The sequence below is a fragment of the Schistosoma haematobium genome, chromosome 3 (genome assembly GCF_000699445.3).
Source record: "Schistosoma haematobium chromosome 3, whole genome shotgun sequence".
NCBI lineage: Eukaryota > Metazoa > Platyhelminthes > Trematoda > Strigeidida > Schistosomatidae > Schistosoma > Schistosoma haematobium.
The window spans coordinates 6,068,920-6,091,192 of NC_067198.1; the positions used below are offsets into that span (position 1 = coordinate 6,068,920).

Consider the following 22,273-nt stretch of genomic DNA (forward strand, 5'->3'; position numbering starts at 1 on the left):
TACACATATGTTCAGGTACATATGATTAAAAATTTGCAGCCATTCATGAAACTAGCTTATTATTTTTAATTGAATTAAATAATAACAATATCACTAGTTGAGATGAACACTGAAACATTGGATGTAATCGATAAATCGTTGAAATGGTCAGATTATGTAATGAATACAATATCAAATAATAATAAAAATAATTGTGGTGAAAATAACACTGAATGTTCTTGGATAATCAATCAGATGACTTGTCAAAATCTGAATATTCCACGTCACCATCACCATCACCATCATCATCGTGATAATGACGAAGATGATGAAGTGAATAACAATGTGAGAAAGAATGGGGAAATTGACATGTCTATTAATTATGAAACTAGAAAATCTATTCAACATTTAAATCATGGTAATAACAATGACTATAAAATCACGAATACTACTGTTCATAATGATAATAATAATATTAGTAGTAGCAGTAGTAGTAGTAGTAATGAATTCGGTATAGATACTTCAAAAGTCAACATTGAAGTTGAGAATAAAAATCATAATAAATTAATCAATTACATGGAATGTGAACTCGAAACACTGATGAAAACAAACTCGAACTGGAATAATAATCTTGATAAACACAATAAAAATCTGGAAGTATCTAATAGTTATGATGGACATTATGAAAATTCACTAGTCAATAAAACGAATAGTAAGATAATCTATTATTATTATTATCATTGTTGTTATTAATATTTTACTTGAGTGTTTCAGTTTGAACATGAGATTTCCGTCTCAATTAAATAGCATAAAAACTCTTGTCTTGATATTTAATATATCTCCTTGTGTATTTGGCAGCAATCATGTTGAAACTGTTATGTCAAATTATTTACAAGAGTTTTAGTATTTTTCAACTGTTAATATTGAGATCTGCAACTGAACAGTCTCTATGTTAACATATGTGCATCCAGAATGAATGATCTTGTTATTGTCTTTTAAAGTAATAACTTTCATTACATCTGAATTATGATTAGCAGTGAAATGTAAAATTCTGATTTCGTCCAATTGGATGATCATCAGCTAGGTTTATTTGCATCTGACTGTCTTGGTGTTTGCACTGAGATATCATGATTAATTATATTAACAAATAATATCATTCTTGAAAAATCATTATTGTCATATACTATGAATCATGGGTGAGATTATCTTCACCTTCTTCAAATTCATGAAGTGCAATGTGACCAGAAGTTTCAGATAATAGAGCATGATCTTCGTTAAGGCATCAAATGTTTGCATATTCGTGTCAGGATTTACTCTATAAGGCAGGTACATAACAGGTCGTTGCTGGATGACTGCATCTTACATTTCTATAGTAACACGATATCACTTGTTAACGAAAATGATCTTTAAATGGCTAGTCTTTTTTCTTTAGACATCTGATAAAATCAAATAGTAATTAGATTATCTCATTTTTAACCCAAATATAATAAATTACATTCAGAGTAAAGAGTTAATACATTTGCCACTTGAGTAAAATCCTGTCGAAATTCTAATTAAAACGAAACGAAAAAATTATTATTATGCTGTATTAATAATTTAGAAGTTCCAGTTCTAAGAGCAACATTATTCTGAGCAGAACCAAGTAAAGAGTACTTGGTTCGTGTTCCTAGTGTAAACATTTACATTAACATTTGGCAAGTTCATTAATCTGTGACAAGTCTTAAATAGGATGAAATGAACGCTTTGAATCCTGCTACTAGTCACAATTTATGCATTCTAAAGAATAAATGTTTAGTTTCTTTCAAATAGTACATTTTTTCCCAAATCTAAGAATTGATATCAACCGAATTATCCATGAGAAAAAATAATGAACATTTCTTTCTACAACTTTTGAAACTTAAACCTACATCGATCTATGATGACTCGCACCTACAAGTCAAAACAAATCTCCATAAAATGTCTTGACTAACATTTTTAAACTCCAAAGAAGTATCCAGTCTCTATGACAGCACATATTGCATCGAAAACACAGTGAATTTTCTAGTTTAACTCTTAAAGGGAAATTTAAATTATAATTATATTTAGCAACCATAACACATACTACTTAGTCATCTGAATCATAATCAGTAACAAGATCTGAACCAATAATTCAGTAGTATACTTTGAAATGACTTCACTTCAACCGTTTATATGATAAACAAATAACAAAGATGGAAGTAAAATTTGTCGTAATCACCATAATGTTACTTCTTAAGCTTTTCAGTAATTAAATTCAAGATGAAGTGAAGACATTATAAGTGAGTGTGTAACTACATGTCGTTGAGAATGCAATATCTAGCATTTTCTAGCACTTTTGTTTTTATTTAGAGTATATTTCGCATGTAAATGTGTGCTTTTTGTTGGGAATTTCATTCCAGTCCTCTAAAGCTATTTACATATGCCTTTTGCAAACATTCCACGACAACATATCTCAAGTTGCTGGACGTAAAAAGTAAATAAAGGGAAAAGTCAGATGTTGAAACGAAATTCACAGTGAAGTTATGCTTTAACATTTAGGACTCACCCAATAAATGAGCGGAAAAGTGTTTAAAAATACTTTATATCGCAAAGTTGTTGGGCGTTAAAAACGAATGCTCAACAAATTTGAGCACACATATCTCATCTGTGACAAATTTCAAATTATTGCTACTTGGCAATAATATACAGTTATTTACAATATGGAATGAAAACCAGGTGAATACTGGTAAGGAGTTATGATTCAGACTGAAACCAGGAAATGTAATCAATGAGTGGATGTGTAAAACACTGGTTTCTGACTCACTTGTTGGAATACATTTATGTTTGCCGTGATAGCTGAAGGCTTTGGGTTCAACTTTCAATAGCGTTTTATGTACACAATATCGGTGTAATTCTTTTTGGCTTTAAGAATGATGGAAGTACTTCCCGGTTATCCTCAGTGAAATAACGTTTCAACATAGTGCGCTTGATACCGATTCACTTGGACTATATGCTCAATTACTTAAATTGGACTGACGAAATTCGATCAGCACTAAAATACTAAAGAAAATACATGACATCGATCACTACTCTATGATCAGTTAACTATATGATTTGAAGTATTCCTCGATTCTCAATGACTGTTCAACTATATGAACTCGATGATGAGAAACTTCCTAACTCAGTGGCTTCTGACATTTTCAGATTTAACTGAGAATAGAAACGAGTGGATACCCTACTGTAGTTTTCTTTTATATACTTCATAAAAGTTATAGAGACTCTATTAACTAAAAGAACTGTTGTGAGGTTAAGTTTTTAACTCAATTGTATCTTTCATCTTAGATTACTACTACCACTTATTCGTATTTTCATAAGCTATATGATGAACTGATCTTAGTAAATAAACTATTAAACGTGAAAAAGCGCTGGACACGTGTTTCGTTACTGTATGAGATTCATCAGCAGTGGTCATCCACGACTCTGCCACAAGCGGATCCAACCCGAATATACTTGTCTCAAACACAAACCGTTTCCTCCTTTAATTTCTTCACAATATTATCTCTTTTTTCTACAAATCGAATATACTAGAACGTATCTTCATTAAATAAAAGTAAAGCAAATCAGTATTGACTTACACAGAGATAGGATTTTTACACAATTTTTACCGGAATACTTACTAATTTATTACATGAATTATGTTTACAAACGCAAATTTGTGACTAACTAATCTTCTGAAATAAACTATTCATCAATTATCAGAAGGGGTTTTGTGGAGATTTTAGAAATTTCACTGATTGAAATCATGAGTCAATTGAAGCTAGACCACCATGGAAAACCATCAATTGCTTTAGATGTAAGAGAAATGTCAACTAAGATTGTTCACAAAACTTTCAACATTCAACAGTACCAAACACTTTTAGCTGTTTCATCTTTCATTTAATGGATAAGAATAATTTTTGATCAAAAACTTCATTTTCCGGATTTAACTCAATATTTTTAGATCGACATGTTGAACTGCACTATGATTAAAATGTTCACAACAGACAATTAAAGATAATACCAGTACATATCCATTAAATGAACAGAATGGATAAAAATACATGACACAATACATTTAACGAACACTGAAACATCAAGCATAGATTCAGTTAAAACGATAGTATAAAGTTAAGAATTATTTTCAAATAGGATATGTGTAATTTATGAATAGTGATATTACTGTATTAGAATACACTTGAAGTTTATCAGTTATTTGTATTAGTTTGTCTAAAAGTTGGAATTTAGAAAAAAAAGTTAATTTTTTCAATTATACAGTACGATATTGTACCGTTGGATGGATGATATTTCTATCAATAAAACATAAATTTCAACATATGTATTTATAGAGAGTGTAAAATGTTACTTCAGGACTGGTCTCCGTCAATTTCTTAACTAATAATAGAGACTGAATTAGTTGAGCATATCGATCAATTCATTTACATTGGAAGTCTCTCAGTCATGGATCTAGTGAGATCTCGAGGTGATTCTGAAACTTAATTTTTACTTTTACTATCTTGCTTCTGATAACTAAAGGACAAGTTTACTATTCAGCAGTTTTCACCATTCTACTTTATGGATAATGAAAAATGGTCTTTAAAAATACAGGATATTCTTCACTGGATTTCTATCATAGGAGACTCCTAAGTACTGCTTATTTATTTTACGATCCCTGAGTATAATATTCTGACGTTAGACACAGAGTACTAGGTAACGATAGCAAATCGGTGGATGATGCAGTGACTGTTTATCAACCAAGCTAGTTGGGGCAGATATCACGTATATCAAACGCTCCCTCTTTACCTCGATGAACGATGTTGGTTAATGCATGGATAATTTAAAAGAAAGATAGGAGTGGTCAAACCAAGACATGATATCAATTCATAAAACTATTCATAAATGAACTGAGACATAATATGTACATGCAGACTGTCTGGTTGGAGTCAGCACAATTATTGTAGATAGTTGTTAATGTTCTTAAATGACATGACTTGGAATCAACCACTGTGACGTATATGCATTCACTCTTTGCTTTTCATTTCAGTCTTACTCCTAAAATCTCTCTAAACTCTTCCTCTGATTTAGTTATTTAATCTTTTATACAGCTATTGATAATATTACTACTCTCACTACTCAGGAATGAAACTTGATAATTTTATCCTGCTGTGTTAATATGGCATTACAGCTTAAACATATGAACATATATTCCACCTTCTACATTCCGTATGACTGAATCGATAACGGAGTTTGATCATCTTCTCTCCAAGTATTAATTTACTAACTCAGGAATCCCAGCACAAACTTACATAATATTTATTCCATGTGAAACTGCATTTCAATTACTAAATAGAATCGGGAACCTATTACAAGAAATTACATATACTGGACGAATTAGATTATTGTTATTTTAGTATACTTCGTCATTGTCGACCTGAGTGATTTCATGGTTTATGATACATCTACCAATTATCTAAAATATGAATGGGAATAAATTAGATGAGATCAATGAAACCTTGATTTGAAAATCTGTCTTCCATTATTAAAAGTTTACTAAATTTTGATAAAAGTTTATTGTTCCCTGATTTGTGGTATATGCCGTAAAGTCTTGTTTGATCTAGGTTTCGTTTTAGTTGACACTCTTCGCTATAAGAAGAATTTGAACTTATGTCATTCATTATGACAATCAGAAATTTTACCGTTGTAACATTCCGGTGGACCAGCTTAGCAAAACACGAATACTCTTCATCTAACTTTTTTAACTACACTAATACATAACTACAAATATTTCCTAATATTCTCTTCAGTCAATTTTATTATGCCATGCTGTTCCTCATTATGTAAATTTTCGTTTTTCCCATAGTTTAAAACGTTTGAAATTACCCATCTTTGCTTACAATGATTGTAACTTCAGGCAATATCGAGGCAATCCGTACAGGATGCACATGTGCCAAGAAGAGACTGATCGATTGCAGTCCTGAATATCAATGAGAAGATTCAAACAAACAATACAAAAATGAACTGAAACTTTGCCCGATTGCGAAAGTTACTGGATTCATGGACTCAGTAGCTAAGTGGATAACGCGGTGGCGTTTGGAGCAGAATGTACTAAGTCCGAACCCCGGAATGAACATCAACTCTGATGCAGATACATCCAGCTGGCGAGTCTTAAATAGAGTGGGACACGCGTCCTGGTTTTCACTGCTAGCCACTATCCAGCTTTGCTTATAATGTTTGAAATTATCGTAGAATTGTTTATCATTTATCACTGAACTGTTAATAAAATTTTCTAACTTTTATTATTCCACAGGAAATAAGATCGATCAATATCATGGTTATATTATCAACAAATCCAACAAAGAATTGAATAATTTCAATGGGAACGAGACTGATTCATCTGAAGGACAGGGACAAAACAGAGAACTAAACGACTCATACCATCGTCCTCATTATCATCAAGCTATCAACAATGGAATCATAAAAGGCAACTGCCTATTTCAGTCAGCCTTAAAACGACCAGAAAATTCCAAAATGATTGATTACTCCAACAGCAATAATCAAATTATCGATGGAAATATTTATAGTGACCATTCACAAAATAAGTGTGAACAATCATCGATTCCTGATTATCAACCAGTATACCCTGATCATATTTCTTGTTATCCAACTCATTGTATCACCGATTCGTCAGGTTACACTTCATCAAATTCTTCATTTTCAAATTCATTATCTGAATGTTCCACATCGTCATCGTCACCGTTGACAGTAGTTAGTAAGATTAACCTACCTACTGAAGATGACGATGCTACTCATAAGAATATAATCAGTAGGTTAGATTGTACTGATGATAAATCTCATTCTAACAGATTAAAGGAAATGAATTATGAGAAATATTTACATGTGAATTTATATTCAACACAAAATGATGACCAGTATTCCCAAAAATGTCTGAATTTGACTGAATTAAATGAAGCCTATCATCAACAGACTAATGTAAGTAGTAATGTAAATTGTAGAGACAGTGGTTTCAACAATTCACTGACCGCTTATTTACAGTCAAATAAACATTTTATGAATGATAATAATTATCATTATAATAATGTTTTAATGGAACAACATAAGTGCACTTGGAAGAATGATCTTATGTACAAAGGTTTTAGTAAATTAAAGAAAAATCTTCTTGAAGGTGATGACAATGATGATGAAGAGGATGACGAAGGAAATGACGATGTTGGTCAGGATGATTATATGAGTGAAGGTGATGCAGGACAAAAACCAAATCATCAATTAAACTTAAACCATACTGTAAATGAATTAGACATTAATGTTCCTATTCAATTAACAAACAATAATCCTCATACATTAACAACTGCAAGAAAATATGATAAACATACAGCACACGAAATTGGATTTGTTGACGGAATGATTGTAGACTGCAACAATGATGAAATGATGAACAATATGACTAAAATGTTGAATTTTACACAGTCAAGACAACTTATCAACAATTCAGCTTTTCCAATTAACGGATATACAACAACAATAACAACAGTTCCATTATCATCCTCCTTCTCCGTACCATCATCTTCATCATCATCTTTATCAAGAATAACAATGACATCATGTGTCTCCGTTTCTAATAACATCCAAACAACATCATCAACAGCGAATTGTACACGACAAATTAATCATGAGAAAAATAAAAAACTACGTAAACCACGTACAATTTATTCTAGTATGCAATTACAACAATTAGCTAAACGATTTCATTTAACTCAGTATTTAAGTTTACCTGAAAGAGCAGAATTAGCTGCATCGTTGGGATTAACACAAACTCAGGTAAAAAAAAATTAAATCGATTTATTTATTTATTTGTTCGTTTTTTATTATTGATTTCATCAGTTTGTTTCATTTTGTTTTTTCTAGCTCTGTATTTAATTGAAATTTGAAGTTGACCGGTAATCACATGGCATTTCATGACAGTTGAGATACTAAGTAAATCGTGCTAATCAGTTTAATCTTTAAATGTTATTCAAGTACATAGTTGAAGAGAATGTTGAGTTTCATTGAATAAAAGAACCGATCAATGATAGACCACCATTGGAAAACTGGAAGCACTAGACGGCCATTTCATCTTAATAAGGGACTCTTCAGTAGTGTACACCCACGACCCAGAACTCGGAATCAATGTTTAGATATTCCTATTATTAAACATATGAGGTGTTTTGAAAGTTATAAGAGTCTGGAAAGACTACTGATTTCCTTAACTGGCATCTTAAACTGACATTTCAGTTGTAGAGTGAATGCTCACAGACCATTTTAATCTATGACTTTACCTTCCATTTTATACTCACCAAGTGTATAAGTGGACAGTCAGTTCTGTCGTTAGATAGCTGAATCAATGGACATTATTGAACAGTTTTTCTATATTAATTTTAAGTTGTTTTCATTAGTTAACGAGCAATTCTTTTGAATTATAGGACAGGGAATATATATGAGATAGTGTAACACAAGGTACTGTAGAGGATAGGTAATTCATTAAACTTGTGGTTGATTCGTGTGTTCTCATTACGATTGGTTCTTTATCCACTATCCATTCCTAATCTGTGGTAAATATACAAAATATTTATTACTAATAATCAGTAAAATCGTAACCACTCAATGAAATTCAACTTCCATCCCAATTAAAATATATAAAAATTGCCTTTATTACAAATGTTTCTAAGATAATAAACTGAGTTGAATAATTTATGCCTCTTTAAACAGTGTTAGATTGTGGTCTAATGACAAATAAAGAGGAAACTGTGGCCTTAAAGTCAGTAGGATCATTTTCAATCTAAGTTACAAGTATTTGTTATTATTGGTTTTCAATTCTTTCACTAAACTAAAAAAAATATGTTAACTTCACTTGGTACTTTTTACTTGAATCTTCCTATTGATGGTTAGAAACTGCAATTGATCAGTCTCTTATTGGGGTACATGCATATTGTTCGTATTGCCTCGATATTGCCTTAAGTCACAAGAATTATAAGCAAAGATAGATAGTGGCTAGTAGTGGAATCCAGGACGCGCTTTTCGTCCTATTTGGGGCTCGTCAGTTGGATGTATCTGCTATCAGGACTCAGTAGCTAGATGGACAACGTGATGACGTTTGGAGTGAATGGTACTGGGTTCGAGTCCTAGAGTGAAAACTAACTCAGATACAGGTACATCCAGCTGGCGAATTCCCAAATAGGACGAAATACACAATCTGGATTCCATTGCTAGTCACTATCCATCTTTGCTTGTAAAAAATATGTTATTTTCATAATGTCACTTTCATTGATTATTGAATTTAAGTTTAACCGCTTAATTGATTTTACTCAAATTTCTACAAAATAAAGTTCTGTCTCCAAATGCCTACATTTTTTTAACAAACATTATAATTATAGGTTAAAGTGGACGATTTAATTATTATTTTCACCATTAATTCTCTTCCCATTATTTTATTTCTTATTGAAAGAAGGGGAAAAACAGTGTTATTGTTTATCATTGTATGTTATTAAAATCTGGTTGATACGATAGGCAGGTAAAGTTGAAATAACCAGTCAGTTATTTTTATTATTATCATAAAGGGTTTTCTGGATATTATAGTAATTTTAATAGTTGAGATCATGAGTCAATGGAAGTTAAACCATCATGGAAAACCTGGAAGCACTGGATGACCCCTTCTGATATTAATCAAAATATGCTCACTAGTGACTCGCTTCAAGAGGTATTTTCTGGAGTCCTAGTAGGAAGCAGCGACCAGTGGATTTCAACCTGGTCTGTTGTGCGATATTAACTCACTAAAGACAATGGTGTACGGTGGCTCAATTTTGTGGAGTAGTTGAAGTTAGACATTAACACCGTTGGATGCCAGTCGGCTCAGTGGTCTAGGTGTTAGGTGCTTGCGTGCTAGACTGATAGGACCTGGGTTAGAATCTCACGAGGCGGGATCGTAAATGCGCACTGTTGAGGAGTCACATACTAGGACGAAACGGCTCTCTAGTGCTTCCAGGTTTTCCATAGTGGTTTAACTTCAATTGACTCACGATCTCAACTATTAAAATTTTTATTATTGTTTCATATTTTTAATGTGTATATAAACTGTGAATGAGTAGTTAATGCATAGACTTCATCAAATTCTAATTAATTTATATTCTACTAAATAAAATATATAAGTAGTTGTTAAGTTAAAAATGTTCTAAGTTCAGTTTCCACGACTAACAAAAACTAATAAAGAGCCAAAAAAGAACACTGAAAAATCTGTTTGAAACTCACCAGGGTTGTGTATATGTGAACCTTTAAAGTACAGAATCTAGGACATTCAATACTCCCAGTGAGAATGATAACTTTACACTATCGAGTAAAAATTCAACAGTTCACATATTCAACTTTTATTAGTTAATGTGATCAAATGGAACTAACATTCAATAACATTGATGGTATCTGCCTTCCACAAGTTACTATGATGACCTCAGAATTTTAAAATATCATAATAGAGGTTGACTGCATTTAAACATTGGAATTGATCTTAAGTGGATCCTATGTTACACGATAACACTAGTTTAATCCTACATTACTTCATAAATGAACATAAAAATGGAGAATTTCCAATTAACGCAAACGTCTTATCCATTTATTCTAAGTAACTAATAATTTTCTAGCTAATGTCGATTTGACTGATAAAAAGTAGTTACATCATCTGTTTATGCATTAGAAAAAAATTTTTACCCAACAAAATTCTACATAATGGAAGTAAATAAAATCTATAACGGTCGTTTCGTCATGATATTGGACTCCTCAGCAGTGCTCATTCATGACCCCATCCGCGAGATTTGAACCCAGGACCTATCAGTGTCACGCGTGAACGCTTAACCTCTAGACCATTGAGTCAGATGCGCACTGCTAAGGAGTTCCGTACAAGGACGAAACGGCCGTCCAGTGCTTTCAGGTTTTTCATGGTGGTCTAGCTTTAATCGACTCGGGAATTCAACTGTAGCAGTAAATAAATCCCCAAAATAAATAGCTTTGTAAGCTTTTGACATTGGACGCTGACCATATGTTTTAATGGACTCACCTAGCTGAAGGCGCTCGGTCATGCGTCCGCACTAGATCACGTGTGGGAACATCTACTGCAATCGCTAGCCAGACTAGATCAGACAATTCCGATATATTGGCAGTCGTGAAATACAACTTCTGATCTCCTCGATTCTGTCTTTTGATTTCTCTTGGTGGGTACGAGTTATATTAGGTGTTACTGGTAAAAGCATTGTCAAACACTGAATACTTGTGCCATCTTCACAACTATAAAATCATTAAAATTTCCACAAAATCAACTTCTGATAAAAATTTATAACGGTTCATCAATTTCTATGTATAAAGCAGCACGTGACTTGATTATTAATTTAATTGAATAACACGTGTTTAAGTTTAAATAACTCAAGGTCAATCAATAATAAGGATATTAAACTTAGATGATGACACATCTGTTACCGATTTAAATTATTATCGATTTTTATCATTATGATTTTATTGTCTATTTAAATTGACCCCCCCCATGAAACCAGACACATTAGTCATGACGCAATAAAATAATAATAATAATAATAATAATAATAATAATAATAATAATAGTGAAAATTCCCATTTTGACATTTGGTAAATAAAGAAGGAATGAATCGAGTGACGAAATTTCTTTTTAATTAGTTTCTCATCATGGCTCTACGTTGATATATTTACAATAATGAAATAATACACATTGAGTGAATATGTTACGTAATAATTATATGATGACATATCGATTATAAATCAACATTGAGTAATTGGAAGAAAGAGGATTAATAATAATTAAAGTGATGATTCGACAATCAAGAATTTGCTACGTTACATAATATATGAAAAAGAGAAGAAGCAACTAACAAAATATTTTGATGAATGATCAGTTATACAGTAATTATATAAGAATCAAGTGACGAATGTTGAGAATAAGTAAAATACAAAAATACAAAAAATGGAAGAGATACTAAAATAGTTTATTAAAGTTCTAGTACAAATAATGGTTTCTGTTATAACTCAAAGGGTCGCCGATTAGAGGGCAGTGATTTATCGATCGGATCAAGGGATTCAGAATCTCGATAGATTATTCTGGTCCGTTGTCCCCGACTCAGCTAACTCGATCAAGAAGTCTTGGTAAGGCGTAGAAAGTGTATTCTACAGACAAACAGCAGATACCAAGTCAGGTCAGGTCAGATCAAACAGGCACACAAGCCAAGCGTATCTATACAAATATTTACAATCGATATTGTCATGGCAAAATGTTTTTAAACATCAGTCAATAAGTTCATCAATCGACAGCCAACAGTTTCTAACTGATATTTGGACATAATGACATGTAATTAATTGGTTCATAATAATGAAAGTGTTAGTTTTCAATTTCTTAAATTACAAACATATTGACAGATTTGTTTAAATTAAAATTAATATAAAATGAAGATCTTTCAAAATCTTAAAATAAAACTGAATAGATAAGTGTATGGTATAAGAATGAGTTAATTACAATTATCAATTTAGCTTTGAAGGGTTATTTTTTCAGTGAACTATAGAAATCAAATATATAATATGTATTAGAAACAACTTTGTGCATTAAAGCGGAAGAATGTATTTGTAAAATCTCAGCGAAAGAATATGAAGTAAATCCAACGTTTGGTTTGGCAATCTGGTCCAAGCTTTTTCAAAGAAATAAAAACTTTATACGTTGTCCAAAATGTTTTAAATGATAGAGGAAAACAGCTTTTTTTAATATTTTCACAATTATAGAGTGAACAACATGTATAAGCGAACAATATTGTTTTCGATTAGACTCTCATCAGGCTTTACTCTAATATACAGTAATGTATTTATATATGAAATGAATTAAACCAATCAAGGTAGTTTATAAGTCAATGATAACAATGAAAACGATTTCATAATAAGTGAAACGCCCTTATCTCTCCCCTGGCCTTAAGTAATAAATGAATTTATTTATTCTTTTTCAAACTTTCTCTTCGTTTATTATTTTTCTTCACCGCCTCCTACCACTTTATTTTCTCTCAGCTATACGTTTCATGGTCCAATTTTCTGAACATTTCTTATTACGTCATCTTATAATTTTATAATTGTTATCTCAGTTTCCATATTTTTCTTATCATTGACCTATTTCCGATTAACATTGATTCTTATCAAAACTAATTCACCTGTTGTCACACCATCAATTTGTACTTTTCACGTTTCACTTATTATGTAATCGTTTTCATTGTTATCATTGACTTATAAACTACCTTGATTGGTTTAATAATATCGTATATGCATATAAATATTACTGTATATTAGAGTAAAGCCTGATGAGGATCTAATCGAAAACAATATTGTTCGCTTATATCTATGTTGTTCTAAATTTACAATATAAGAATATTTCAAATTATAGAGTGACATTGTATCACTTCGAATCGTATATAAAAAATAGATCAACACTTTTGCTAAATCTTAATCCTGATATAAACCTTAAGTTGGTGACACTACATTCTATAGATGAACAATTAATCAGATAGGTTCCATTATATTTTTGAGCGGATTTCATTCATATATATGGCTTCAGAGCATTTAAACATACTAACTTTAAATACCTAACCTGTAACTGGGATGAATGGGATACTCTTAAAAATCCGTTTGGGTTCTTTTAAGGATTCGAGAAGATGGGTAATCTATGTCCAGAACGATAAGTTCATCTGTTTCTGTTTTTTTTTAATTTACGGGCAGAATGATCTATAGATAATATTAACTGATTTATTATTTATGTAAAATCTCCTTACACTTCGCAATCTTATTGTTTTCTTTGCCAGAAAATATTCACTTGTGAAAACTGTCTTCTGATTAACTAGAAACTAGCTGGAAACTTGTCATTTCTGTTTTAAGCTCGACCTTATACCATATTGTCGCCATTCAATAATTTGATAAAATGAAATAGATTCGGGCTATTTAATAACTGAATTAAAGTTAGTTTTAATAACCCAAGTTTTTGCCGTCTGACGTTTTTTTTACTTTCATCAGTAAACTAGCTGTAAAAACACAAAAGTTTTTCACTGATTCATTAAAAAATCATCCATCATGAAGGATAGACATTGGTACTAAATAGGTAGTTCCTGGTAGATTGCTATGTCTCAGTGGTGGATATCTATAGTATCAGACTAAAGGGGATGTCCAATCTTCCATCTAGTATTAATTATAACCGCCTTCACATTTAACGAATGAATTCTTACGACCTAATAATCAAAATAGATAGTAATTCGTGGGTAGTATCAGTCACAGATTGATTGTTAAAATTCAGACAAGTCGAGAATTTAGACTGATCTTTGATGAATGTAACCTATGAAAACAAATCTACATAAAAATCCTTTGATTAATAATTTTAAATTAAAAGATGGGGTGCATTCGTCAGTAAAGTACTCAAATATTCATAATATACGTCTGTTTCTGTTTAAGATGGTATACACGTCATTCTGACTCTATAAAATGTTACATTGAAATCGCTTCTACAGTATACTAGTAAACATCAGTATGCATGCCTAATATCACACAAGGTTGAGTCAAGGACTCAAAGATCTTTAAACAAAGAAAAATATATTGAGATCATGATGTCAATAATCACTGTTCCACAATCACAAATTTAGTTTTCGCTGAACAGTACTTGATGATACTTTAATACGATCAGTGCTCTCTGTCTTACTACCAAGATAATTATTCTCCGCCGATCATTATATCTCACTTAAAATCTTTGAAATCCGTAGTTAAGACACTAACAAGGCGAGGAAACTACCAATTCAACTTCCTGAAAATCTGTCAGTTTGCTTTACTGAGTACTTACAAAGCTATGATGAAACAACTACAATATATCATATTTCATCGACTTGTTGAACTTTCATGGACCCAGGTGGTTGAGATAGATGTCATATCTCCTTAACAACTGCCTTCCACGGCAGGAAACGTTAATTTGTATAGCAGTAAGTTGCAAGACAGCTTGAGGAGGCCAAATCAACGCAGGGTATAAGTTTACACAGTCATTGAATGTTGGTCTGAGCTGCATAGGTATATCTAGGTTACCCGGTTGAGGTCCATATGAAACCCGCAATCAATCGTTGGAGATGACATATGACATGGGTTAAAAATCAGTCACAACTGTACAAACAGATTCACGCTTTAACTTCCTCCGAATCTTCAGTTTCAGTTTCCCTTCATCTCGAACTATGTTCTCAGAGCTTAGTTTTTCTCATTATCATTACTACATCCTTACTTTATATATATATATTACTTTGATTCGTTTACTATTCATACTACAAAATTAATCTTGTTGTCATCTCGTTGGGACAACGCATATTTGTTCCAAGCTTTAAACTGATCAGAGCCGATTTTATCCTTAACATTATCTTTCATTATCATGGTGAATTAAATAAAAATATGTTTTCATAATTAATATCAAATAGTTTCTTTCTTTAGTTACATTATATAATCAATCTCCCTCTCCCTAGTACTCTCATTCTCTAAGAAAAAAAACACAACAACAAATGATCAAAGAGTTCAACAATAAAAACATGAATATATAATCTACACTATTTTTTCTCTTTCTATTAACATGGTTAACTTGTTGTCATTGTTGCTTGATTGTCATTTTTCATGTATCTATACCAACCATAAAAATCAAAAGATAATCAAATACTTTGATATTCTTCTTGATCTTGCTTCAATGAATATAGTTTCTCTTTCTGACTCGTTTTCTTTTTTGTTTATTTTAGAATTTATTCCACTGTTTGATTCTCATAGACATATGATTTCTCCTTTGTAAGACAAAACAAACCACGATATCTATGAATGTAAACAAGTATGTGTGCATGTTTGTGTGTATGTGCATGGGCGTGATTTTATTGTTACCATTGCTTCTATCTTCCATGTTTCTCATCAGTGACTGATTGGATGGATTGTTAATAAATAATTATTCATCTATTAATATTTTTTATTAAAAGAATTTGAGTTCTTTTACTTTTAACAAAATAAAGTCAAAGAGATAACGGAAATTTCACTCTATTTCATTGTCGTCATTGTAGTTGTTGAACAAACTTTGTTCAATCATGCAGAAATCAGAAAGTATCGAAGCAATCTGTATGTGTGTACATCAATGTGTGCGTGCGTGTGTACGTGAGCACACAGTTTGGAAAACACTGTACACGAGATGGAAAAGCGTAAAGGAAAAAAAACAATGCTTGGAAATATTGTTTTACAAAAAAAGTACAAATGGGGAGCAAAAAGCCTTCAGTTCCTTTATTTACAAGATTAAAATGAGAACAATTTTCATTCTTCCTTAAAATTGTAGCCAACTATCTAGACAAAAACGTTACTTGAGAATCGATGCATATATGATGTAATGTATAGACGTATTTTTACCGTACTATACAACACAGGCTTACATAATTCCCATTTGGGCATTCAAAACATAAAATTCAATGAAAGTATCTCTTCTCAGTAAATTTGTTATCAAACTGTACAACAGTGTATCTAGATGAAATATCAAGTGCTAAGTCCTTCAGATATGATGATTTAATATATACATACTCACGACTGTAAAGTTTCATAATAAACTCGTCCATACTGTTTAACATTTGTACTACATGTACTATTTCATTCATTAACTGTTGTTAAATATTTTACGGTTACTAAATTACCATGAATTAATTATCGACCTGTCGCTTAAGTTTACATCACTTACAACCACGTTGTCATATATACTCACATTGTGATTCTATATTTCTGATATGTTGTAGTCAGATAATTTATATGTGTAGTCCTGTGAGTTTTTGATTGATGACAATATTACAATAATAGAAGATAAATCTGCTTATTGCTTTCTAATTTTTTGATTGACAACTGAGAATAAAAGAAGCTTCTTGAACCGATAGGAGTTCGTGACCCCAGTTATTGTTCAAGATCATTTGTATCATTGATTATATAGAAATTCATTGACGTCTTTTGGAACAAAGTAAACTATTCATCAACAAACATGACAATCGAATGATTCCATTTTTAAGAAGTAATATTAAGGAGCGGAATTTATGACAGAGAAATGATGCGATAAATAATTTATAAATTGGGATTTAACACTTCTTGAGTTCTTGAATATCTGATATGAAGCCCTGGTGTGGTGAATTAAGCTACTTCAAGTTTGAAATGGATATTCATCAAAGGCATTGTGAAATTGTTTATCCAAGTCAAGAGTTGATTGGTTTCTGACGCATTAATCTCTGTACAACGCATTATCTTAAGTTTTTGATTTTGACCTATAATGTATATATTGATGAAAACAGTACTAAGAGGTCATATACTATAAAGGAATAGCTATTCGAAAATATTATGTGACAGATTTTGAGTATTACTGATCAGTTAATAGTAGTATAAAATGTTATGAATTGGAATGATATGATGAAAATAAATGAAGAGAATATGAATACAACAATAAACCAGAAGCAAGAAAAGAATATGCAAGAAATAAAAAAAGAGACCAATAATTGGTAATATTAGAAATTAGTTATACAACATCAACACTGGAATTCAGATACACTCAATTGTGACATATTCAAAACAGGTCGAAACGTACATGCTTAGTTCTACTTAGAACGATTAGCTAAATATACCAAATGGTGATTATTTATTTATTTTTTGCCCTACAAAACTACCATATTACAGTTATCCTATCCCAAATCAAGATGGTAGATAGAACGATGGTCTTTTCATCATTGATTAGTTTTGGAAATATTAACTTACATTACAAGTCACTTAATAAATTCTTTAACAACTACTTTAAAAACTGTGTTATTTATTTTATTTTTTTTGATTTATTAACAGGTTAAAATATGGTTTCAAAATAGGCGTTCAAAATTTAAAAAATTAATCAATCAAGGTCATGATGTATCCCTTTTAACAAATTCATTATCATGTAAATCAGAAACAAGTGAATTAAATAATCAAATAGAGGTAAGAATTATGAATAATTGTACGGGAGGGTTTTAAATCAATAAATGAACTTTTTATACAACTGAATAAATAAAATTGATTTTGTATTGTTTATTACGATTTTCTTATTTATTGCCTAAGAGTCTTTGAAAACTTATCCATCCTGTGCAAGTTGCTTCGATATGTCATTAATTAGCAAGCACTATAAATCGAATTTCGAATAGTAGCTATAATTGGAATCTAAGATGCATGTTTTGTTCTTTTCTGAATTCATCAGCTGGATATACCAGCCAGTGGTTATCTGTACTCAATAGCTAATTGGAGTGAAGGTATTGAGTTCAAATCTGAGAGTGAATATTAGCTCTGGGATCCAGGTACACTCAGATGACATTTCGGAAATAGGACGGAACGCGCGTCCTGGATTCCATTGTTAGCCACCATCCAACATGGGACAAGTAAAATCAAGTAATTTGATTAAATAGCAATCACTAGCATAAACGTTCTTGCAAACTAGTTTAAATATTCGAACGACTAAACACTTTACACGTGAAGAATTTTATTCTATAAATTTTGGAGTGTTACTATAGATAAATTATTATGTGACAATAATACTATTAACTTTCATTCAATAGTAATAATATCTTCGAGCTAAGTAAAAGTGATTTTTATCAGCATTAAGGTTTTGTAATGATTTTACTTAGAGCACCTTAGTAAACCTAAATGCACTGGACAGCCATTTCGTCCTAATATGGGACTCCTTTGTAGTGCGCATTCATGACCCTGTGCGAAATCTTGAATTGATTGAAGTTAGACATTAATACCATTGAATGCCAGATCAGTAGTCTACATGTCAAGTGTTTTTTCCATGGGATTTAAGGTCCTAGGTTCGATCCTCTGTGGATCTCCATTGGTGAGTCATTTTCTGGACGAAATGGTTCTCCAGTTCTCTCACGTTTATTAGTGTTTGTCTTAGACGAGTTCGTGATGTAAAATTATCATAAAAATGATCCTTATTTCTATCACAATAACTTAGTTTGCACATTCGTCTGTGGTACATAAGTATGTATGACAACTCGAGGGATGAAACTAAAAAATTTGAGGTCTTATAGTCATTAAATTTGCAATTCTCAACACATAAGTTCATTCAATCAGCCTAACGATTAATTGTGAATGTTAAGATTTGATGGTCACTTATAAAATCACAGGAATTTCTTTTGGAAATATTTTGAAGAAAACTACATTTAGTTCAGATGAATTATTCGCTAGGTACAGATTATTGTATTCTGTTTCGAGTTACCTTATTCATGGGGCCTAATGATACTACCCAGTTCCCCAAATGGAGTGAGTGGAGAGGGGTTCGAACCGGAGACTTAGCTGGATACCTTAACTACTAAACCTCCAATTCAAGAAGTAAAAATATTCTGACCCACAAGAGCTGCTGAAGTAATAACATCAAAACATAGTGCACGCGATATCCAGTCCTTTAGACTAGTAACCATGTCAGATGAAGCCGGTGTGCGATTTAAAGTGAAACGATTTCTGTGTAGGATTAAGCTGAACAAATCAATTCTCAGCCAACTAGAAACACTAAACAATGTAAAATTAGTTTATCATCGGTGAGTGATTTTTGGATTTTATTTAGTTAAGCGTCATATCAACTCGTTAGTTAGTTAGTTACAACTAGAACAACTCTGTAAAGAAACAAAATAGCTTGGAACAAATAAAGCATTTGTAAACACAAAAGATAAATATCAGCTCATAAAAAATATCTTTGTTAAGACAGTTAGATTACCGTGATATTGTTATTTAGTTGACTGTAAGATTCATGACGCTTGTTTAATTATGCTTGGGACTCTTCATCTGGATGTAGTTTGTTGACAAGCCACTGGCTATCTGAACTCAATAACTCAGATTATAGTGTGTTAATACTTGAAATGATGATCGCTGAGGTTGGATTTCGGTGTGGAAACCAACACTAAGGTTCCAACAAGTCCCAGTTCGGATGAAACGTGCGGAACAAACTCCACAGCTAGCTGTAATCCAACAAAACTTTCATGATGTTGAGTAACTGAGCTCAAAAATCTACAACCGCTATATACCAATTAACTCAAAATCAAGGATAGTCACTTACTCTTACTGATTGTCGCCATTCATCTAACAATATTCAAACATAATATTTTAAAAATTCTCCCTTTTTTCCCCTCCGTTGCTTACTCTAATTTATTCTAGAATATTTATGAAGATTGTCATGACCTCTTAATGAAAACTATGCCATCTGAAACTGATATTCCCATCAATTCAGATGATATACCGATTGACTCTTCGTCTGGATTTGAAAATGGTCATTCGAATAGTAACTCAAATAGTCCAATCACTCAGTCAATAATTAGTTCACCTGAAACTAATCTCAATAAACATATTACTAATACTAATAACAATAATAATTATGTTAAATTGGATTTACAGCCTAATAATTTCGTAAAATATGAAATCACATCGTCAGGTAATTTAAGTTATCAAACATGGTCAACAGATATAAAAGATGATTGCAGTATTTCTATTGATGGTCAAACAGTTCAAAATCAAGTAAAATTCAATGATTCAATACAATGTAATAATTATTTAAATCAAAATTTTTACTCCTCAACTAATACTGATCAAATGAATGTATTGGATGCATTACCGAGACCATATTATTGGACAAAATCATTGTTTGAATCATCATCGTCATCTAATTATTGGTTACCGATGTCAACAAGTAATCAATGTTCACATTTTAATCCAAAATCGTATTCAACTCCAAGATGCGACGATGATGATAACGATGAATACGATGATGATGATGATGACGACAATGATGAAGATGATGATGAACATGAAAACAATGAATTAGAACATGATACGAGTAATGACATTAATAATAATACACATGATACATGGACTTTTAATAGATCCAATGATTATAGCTATTTAAATTCAACAACAACTAAGGATAGATTAAAAAATTCTGAAATAATTTATCCCAAATCACCATCACAAACTTCTTCATATCAAGAATGGAGAAAATACTGTTTAAATAACGACACAAATCAATTGGTTTATAACTATGAACAAGGTAATTCACCAAAAACATCTCAAGATCCATTCAATTACAATTTTCATTCCTCTTGCTCACAAACATTACCTGCAATACCACCGATACCTTCAGCGTTAATATCATCAGCTGAAACACAACAATCACCATGGTCTCTTATAGAATCAATCTGTGTACAACAACAACACCAACAACAAAAAACTGACGAAAATGAAAATGAACTAAACCCCAAAAACTCTGTCATTATTACAAATCACAATTTCACCAAAATATCTGATACTCATAAAAACACTATTATTCCATTAACAAGTGAATATCAATTTAAAAGGCAACAAGAACCACAATTTCCTGATCCATGTGAACATACAGCATTAACATCAACAATAACATCTGTAATGGCTGATTCAACATCACCGTCATCATCATTATCATCATCATCATCATCGTCATCATCATCATTACATAACAACACATTGTACATTTAGATATCGAAAAAAAGTTTCACTGCTGAATGTCGACAAGTGACGAAATACCAGTCATTATTGTTCATTCATTTCTATAAATACAAATACATAAAAATAAGATGATTCTATACGTTTCACATAATAAGTCAAATACAATCATTAGTATTGTTGGTCAATTATTATTTGAACTACCTCGAAAAATACTATTATTCTTACCAATACGAGTATATTGTTCAATTTTCAATTGACTCGGAGATTATTAAAACAAAATTATTCAAAGTAAGGAAATACTACTGAATAATTTAATCTATAAATAGTGTATATTCTACTGTTAAATTGATGTAATTAGTAACGGTTAAAGAAAAAATAAATAAACAAACGGATTCACCACACAAAGAAAAGTGAGAAACATGTTCAATATAAATTAATGTTTAAATAGTATTCAGGATCAATGCAAAATACTTGTCATTTTGATACATAACTTACTATGAATATACAATCACAATTACATCGTGATCATGATCACGATCACGATCATCATGATCATCATCTGTATCGGCTTGTATACTGTTTATTTCATTTGTACAAGGGATTTGAAAATTGTTGTTTACTCTGTTACTTTACAAAATTATCACTTTTAAATAATATC

The 22,273-nt window shown here is 31.4% G+C and overlaps 1 protein-coding gene across 1 annotated transcript; it reads left to right on the top strand.

Annotated features, from left to right (window-relative positions):
• Positions 1–102: 102 nt before the first annotated feature.
• On the top strand, positions 103–21,645 carry DLX6 (Distal-less homeobox 6; the record flags this gene model as incomplete). Its single annotated transcript, XM_012938453.1, has 4 exons — positions 103–691; positions 6,320–7,848; positions 17,959–18,087; positions 20,296–21,645. The coding sequence occupies 4 exons, from the start codon at positions 103–105 to the stop codon at positions 21,643–21,645; spliced, it is 3,597 nt and encodes a 1,198-aa protein (XP_012793907.1).
• Between the last annotated feature and the right edge of the window lie 628 nt (positions 21,646–22,273).